General features: G+C 46.2%; 1 protein-coding gene and 1 long non-coding RNA gene across 3 annotated transcripts in view; one reads left to right on the top strand and one right to left on the bottom strand.

Moving 5' to 3' along the window:
* LOC119322838 overlaps positions 1 to 1,876 on the bottom strand; it is a 3,576-nt gene extending 1,700 nt beyond the window's left edge. The window contains exons 1-2 of the long non-coding RNA XR_005155879.1: positions 900 to 1,876; positions 202 to 817 (exon numbers count right to left, since the gene is read on the bottom strand). This is a non-coding gene — a long non-coding RNA (uncharacterized LOC119322838). The remainder of the gene's footprint in view (positions 1 to 201; positions 818 to 899) is intronic.
* A 223-nt stretch (positions 1,877 to 2,099) lies between these two features.
* On the top strand, positions 2,100 to 5,548 carry LOC119322824 (protein ALP1-like). 2 transcript variants are annotated; one of them, XM_037596363.1, is made up of 5 exons: positions 2,108 to 2,185; positions 2,624 to 2,662; positions 2,819 to 3,588; positions 3,662 to 3,900; positions 3,972 to 4,489. In XM_037596363.1, the coding sequence occupies exons 3-5, from the start codon at positions 2,826 to 2,828 to the stop codon at positions 4,212 to 4,214; spliced, it is 1,245 nt and encodes a 414-aa protein (XP_037452260.1). In that variant the 5' UTR covers positions 2,108 to 2,185; positions 2,624 to 2,662; positions 2,819 to 2,825; the 3' UTR covers positions 4,215 to 4,489. The 2 variants fall into 2 exon arrangements, with proteins under 2 accessions (XP_037452265.1, XP_037452260.1); XM_037596368.1 differs by lacking the exons at positions 2,819 to 3,588; positions 3,662 to 3,900; positions 3,972 to 4,489 and adding exons at positions 4,499 to 4,829; positions 4,923 to 5,548 and having other exon boundaries at positions 2,100 to 2,185.
* The last annotated feature ends 1,015 nt before the right edge of the window (positions 5,549 to 6,563 follow it).

The following is a 6,563-nucleotide window of genomic DNA, read 5'->3' as shown; positions in this document are numbered from 1 at the left end:
GCTCTTGGATTTGTTGTGAAGAAATTCTGAATTTGTGTCACAAATTGAGAGAAATATAGTTTGTGAAGAAACCAGCCCTCCACACACGCCATGGCCCCCTTAGTCATTTGTCTAGCTCCGCCACTGGCATTCAGAGTTGGCAGAAACTGTACCATACTTTGTACATACAAGCATACAGAAAATCGAGGCAACATTGTATACCTGATATGTAGTTGGACTGACGCTCTAGAATTTAGAACTGAGGAAAAAATGTACAGACAGCTCGAGCGCCATGAGCAGAAGGCCCGAAAGAAGCGGCACTGGTGGTCGGGAGATCAAGAAGAAGCACTGACTGGCTGCACAAAATAAAAAAGATAAGAACAAAGTGAAGCACCATGGTCTGCGTAGAAGCAGATGGAAGAAAAGTTCCAAGGAGTGGTGGCCGCCAGATACATCATTTTTCAGTTAAAAGAATGTATCTTTGTAGATAGCAGGAACAAAAACTCTTTTAGATAACTCAATCTTATAGAATGAAGCAATATGAGATGGAAGAGTAAAGCAACAGGAGAATGCAATGTGAGTTTGTAAATCATGTAAAGAAAGAACTTGATTTTCCAAAAACCGTAGTATCCAACTAGTTCTCCACCTAAAGCTCAAACAAGCCCTGCATGCTCAGCTAATTAACCACACACATGACTGTTCTTTTGCAGTACACCAGACTGCACATTCACATTGGCCATGTATAAATGATTTTCTTTTAGGAATAACATCAAAAACAGCAGAAAACTTAGCTTGGGAGATGGAGTAACATGAACGGGTCTGCCTCTCACCGCCGCAGCTGCAGAACATATTGATTTTCAGTAGAAGAAAAAGAATTGATCTATATGTGATCCATCACAAAACAAAGCATACATGCATACATATATCACAAGTTCAGAACATCACAGCTCACAAGCACATCCTGTACGCTTTGGACCTTGGGAATTGTTGCAGTCCCAACACTCTGTACGCGGCCATAGTGATGCCTCCACTTCATGTCACATGGGTGTGCGCATGGTGTTCGTCTCTCGCCGCTGTTACCAGACAGGCAGAAGAGTGGCAGCCTACAGAACAAAGCACCGTCTGCTTGTACTGCCCCTATTTCACTGCATTTCCCCACAATTTGTTGCAACAAAGAACCATCTTTTTGGTAGCACAATGGTTTGCAGAATCATGGCAGCTGGGACTAAATTGTACTGCTGTGAATCAAAACTTCACTGCTATGCAATCAAAATTACAGCTGCAAGAAGGATACGTGATTCCAGAAATGTCCCCCAACATGTACTGGGCAGCTACGGAGCCTGTACTGACAATGAACTATGGATCGACAGCTAGAGGCAGAGGAGCTCCACCCCGGCGAGTCGAGAGTAAATCCACACATGGCAGCGCATTCAGTTGAAAATAGACGAGAGCAGAACACAGCAGTAGAAGATGCTCAGAACTCCACACACAAGCGAGACCGGGGTGCTCTTCGTCAAGCTCCGCCGGCCAAGCGGTCGGAAGACACAAAGTTGAACGGCCAGAGCAGATCAGCCAGGACGGACTCCATAGCAGCACAGGGAGCCGGGTGGAGGGAGGCGTGCGGCGGCCAGTGGCCGGAGGCGAGCGACGGGTGGGGTCGGAGGCGCGCGACGGCCGGGGTAGGAGGCGCGCGACGACCGGGGTTGGGAGGCGCACGGCGACTGGAGGAGAGAGTTGCATGGCGACCGGTGGTTGGGGGCGGCGGGCGCGGCGGGCGGCAGTGATTGGTTGGGGCCGGCCATCGGCGGCGGCGAGCGGGCAGGGGAGGAAGGAGGCGGCAGGCCAGAGGGAAGGGAGGAGGCGGCGCGCCGGCAGGGAGGGAGGAGGCGTGTAAGCAACTCGCTAGATCGGGGGAGAATTTACACTGCGTTCGGATGTCTGAATTAGGGCCTTCGAATTGGATATGGTATTGGCTACCTGCCGATTCAGGCGTTTGGATGCATACTGAATCGAGGGAACGAAAACGGGCCCAATACAGAGCCGAAATTTCATCCACGCGCGTAGCCCTCCCGCGATACAAAGCTCTTTGCCTCCGATTTCACTCGAATTGACCTAGTCCCGCAAAAGATAACGTTTGGAGACAGGCTCGCTCCCGACCTGCCCCTTTCCTCCCCGCGCGAGACGGCTGGAGCCACCGACGGCGCAGGTATTCATCCTCACCCCCCGCCATGGACCTCCTCCCCCTCCTCTCTCCGGCGGCGGCGGAGCTTCAAGCCCCCGCGGCTGCTGCCCTTTTCCCTCCCCTGCAGCGCTCCTTCCTCTGCCGCCCGAGCCGGCGCAGCCCTGGATCTGGCCTGTGTCGCTCGTCGGCGCGGCCTCCATCCCTTCCAGCTCGCTGGCCGGAGCGCCTTCCATCCCGGCCATCTTGCTCCGGCGCAAGCCCTCCATCCTGCCTATCTTCTTCATCCCCTTATCCTCTGCCATCTTCTTCCCCTTCCTCTTCCATCTTCTTATTCCACTCCCCTGTACCCCCTTCTTTCTTTTCAGTTGTTCTGTTCTTCCCCTGCTGTCCATGTCCAACATGTTCTGTTCTTCCCTTGTTCTGCTCCAATGAATTATTAAAGCCCATGTTCATTTTTTGTAGGTGTTGCTGATAAGTGGAACTCCGGGAGGCTGAGTTAAGGTATGAGCTGCATGGTTATGTGACTAAAAGTTGTGTGCTAGTCATGCTGATTGAGATCTTATGCTAGTCATGTTGATTGAGATTTTGTGCTAGTCATATTGATTGAATGATGCATGGTTATGTGACTAAAAATTGACATGATGTGTATAACTGTAGTTGTATCATGTCTCATCTGGAATTGATTGCTTCCATTACCGAAGAAAACAAAAGAAGAAAGAGAAAAAGGATTATTATGACAGCCATGTATGTTGAGTCAGTGTGTCTTGGGCTAGCGTATCTTAGTACGCAGAGGGCACCGAAGAGTTTGGGCTGCTTTAGTGATGAAGAGCAGCGATATGGTCTTCGGAAGTATTTGCTGAAGGAAATGTACAATGGGTCAGAAATCACTTGCTATGATGAGTTGCGACTAACAAAAAGAAACTTTCATGCTTTGTGCACGATGTTACGCGAGAAGTGTGGTCTCATTGATAGCATATATGTGACTGTAGAAGAAAAGGTTGCTATGTTTTTATTGGTTGTTGGACATGGTATTAAAATGAGGATCCTGCGGGGCACTTACAAGCGTTCATTAGACACTATCAGTAGGCACTTCTCTTCCGTGTTAACAGCCATACTTTCCCTAAGTGGGGAGTTTATCAAGCTTCCCAATCCATCTGTCGAGCCTCCGGATGATTACAAATGGAAGTGGTTTGGCAATGCATTGGGAGCACTAGATGGGTGTCATGTTGATGTTTCTGTTGTTCCATCTGACCAAGGAAGGTATAGGAACAGAAAGCAAGCAATCACCACTAACATGCTAGGTGTGGTTGACTGGAACATGAAATTTCTTTATGTTCTACCTGGCTGGGAGGGATCTTCATCTGACTCGAGAGTGTTGCGTGATGCAATGAGAAATAATCGTCAAGATGCATTTGTTGTACCGCAGGGTATGATTATTTCTCTTGACATTTATTTTCTTCCCCATGTAATTGTTAGCTAATTTTAATTGCTCCACCATAGGAAAGTATTACTTAGTGGATGCTGGCTACACCAATGGGCCGGGCTTTCTTGCTCCATTCCGATCGACTCGGTACCACTTGAAAGAGTGGGTTGCAAGTCAACAACAGCCCCAAACTTCTAAAGAGCTCTATAACTTGCGTCATTCTCGTGCTAGAAATGTTGTGGAGAGAACTTTCGGGTTGTGGAAGAAAAAATGGGCCATACTAAGAGTTCAATCTTTCTTTGATATAAAGGACCAGGTAACAAAAGTTAAAGTGATGTTACTTATGGATAGTGATGACATGCTGATTGTGAATCTAATTTTGTGCAGATTCGAATTATTAATGCGTGTTGTGTGTTACACAACTTTGCAAGGGATAGGCAACATGTGATGGATGATCTATTGCTTCCAGAAGTTGACCATGAACTAGATGATTTGGAACTTGAGACGGGGGATGACGCTAACTTAATTACATCTGTTGAAGTCACAAATGAATGGACCAACTTTAGGCAAAACTTTGCAGATGACATGTATGCTGAGTACCTTGTGAGGCATGCAGAACTAGAGATGTAGTAGCTTGATGATGGTAGTCTCATTTTGTGTAGTAGCTTGATGATGGTGGACTCATTTTGTGTAGTATCTAGATGATGGTGGTCTCATTTTGTGCAGTCGCTTGCTGGATATCTTTTGTGTGATAGCATAGGTGGCTGTGATGATGCCTTGTGTTGTACATGCATCACCTTCCCATATATATGATAGTGTTTCTCTAAAATTTTCACTTTCATGTACCATTTATTTATGCATAATCTTGATCCAACATGCTGTTTTTCTTTGTGCATATTTTTTTTTGTTTGTAGCACCATGGCTGAAGGAGTTGTAAGGAGGAATTACACCACATGGGATGATGAGATGGATGGTGCACTGCTTGAGGTGCTTGTTGATCATCACAACAATGGCGACCATTCACAAAATGGATGGAAACCACATGTGTATTGTGCAGCCATAAGGAATGTGAAGGAGAAGTGCAACAAGAATATCACAAAGGACAACATTTTGGGAAGGCTTAGAACTTTCGACAGGTACTATGAAGTCATTACCAAGATACTTTCCCAAAGTGGTTTTGGGTGGGATTGGGTGAATCATAAGCTATCAATGGATAGTGATGATGTCTGGATCAAATATGTGGAGGTAACCATCATAATATGCACATTCATGTTTACCTTTTTAGTATGTCACATAACAGGACAGCAACTTTACTCTTCGCTTGTGTGTATTTTGCAGGCTAATAAGAAAGAGAAAGGATTAGCTTCCTACAAGACCAAAGTAGTGAAGCATTGGGAGTCCATATCTATCATATATTCAAAAGATCATGCCAATGGTGAAGGTGCGATGACTGGTGCTGAGACTACTGCAGATCCAGAAGCAGAACCAATAGAAATCTCTCCAGAAGTGGCACCAAAGAGGCAACGAACAGGTGAGTCCATTATGTGCATGATTGGAGAAATGAGGGCTACTTTCAAGGATGCTTTGAAGACAACTGATCCACTTCCACTGCCAAAAGCTACCACTCCTGCTGCAATTCTTGCTGCACTTCAGTTGATACCAGACTTGGCAGAGCCAGACATGTTGCGATCATATGGGAAGCTGATTCTTAATGAGCGTTTGTTTGAAGCTCTAATGGAGTTGCCCATGGAAATGAGGAAGGCCTGGCTGTTAGTGTTGCCTTAAATTTATTCAAATGTTGCTTTTCAGCTTGTCTTGTTTAACTACTTGAACCTATTTGAACTAGTGCGGTGATGTTAAATTTAGAACTATGTGTTGTTGTTGTTGAGAATTTGGAAACTACATATCCGAACTACGTGTTGTTGTATGTGCTCTGGTTAAAAATTTGCACTCTGTTCGCATAATTATTGTTGTTGTTGTTAGAAATTTATCACTGTTCCTATTCATGTGTGAATATTATTTGGTGTCGTCATGCCTTTCTATCTAGAATATATATTTGTTCATTTTTGTTGCTATATAATAATTCAATTATACTCACAAATTGTACAGATTTGATTTGATGCATAAAACACAAAGCATATGCAATTCCATAGTATGTCATCCGAACATGATTTGGTATTGAGATTCCATGGCCCAATTCCATGAGCAACCGAACACGTGAATTTGTATTCATGTCCATTACAGTTTCCTCTCCGAATTGGAAATGAAACCAATTCAATACAGAGGTATCGAATACAGACATCCGAACACAGCGAGGGATTCGAATTTGAATTGGGGAAAAGTTTCGGTAGCTATCCGCCCAACCACCCACACAGCTATCCGATTACACCGGCCGCAGCCGTCATTCCGTTCCTAGCCAGCTATTACAGGATGAGATCGATCTCTATTTAAATGAGTGACCGTTAGCTCAGTTAACGGGCCAGGCTGTAGTCGCCGAGCCAGCGCGGTGGGTTGGTCGCTCGCTTGGGCCGCCGGGCCGGCCCATCTCCTTGATTGAATTCCACCGCGCCATCTTTCGTTGCCGGATCCGCTACAGTCCGCTGATCGGCAATAGCTCGCTTCGACTGAACCAGTGGTTCAGTCCTTGTCTTGGCGACACTGACATCCCCCTCTCCTTGTGAACCGGCTTGTCCCCAAGCCAGAGCGCACGGAAATTCTTGCTTCAACGAGTCCAAGTCTTCCCAAGTAGCAGTGGCTGGTGTACTGTCATTCCAAAGAATTAAACCTTGCATCACTGTTTTGCGGCCAGATTGACGAGCGCGACGATCCAGAACCTGAACAGGCACTTGCAAACTGGCTGTAGGAGAAGGTAACTGTGTTTGCACCCGAGTCGTTGGCGGAATGAACTTTTTGAGGTGAGACACGTGAAACACTGGGTGTATGCGACTGTCAGGAGGCAGCTCCAGTCGGTAGGCAACA

Source organism: Triticum dicoccoides, chromosome 1B, assembly GCF_002162155.2.
Source record: "Triticum dicoccoides isolate Atlit2015 ecotype Zavitan chromosome 1B, WEW_v2.0, whole genome shotgun sequence".
NCBI classification, from domain to species: domain Eukaryota; kingdom Viridiplantae; phylum Streptophyta; class Magnoliopsida; order Poales; family Poaceae; genus Triticum; species Triticum dicoccoides.
Note: the sequence above shows the minus strand (reverse complement) of the source record. Positions and strands in the feature narration are given on the sequence as shown.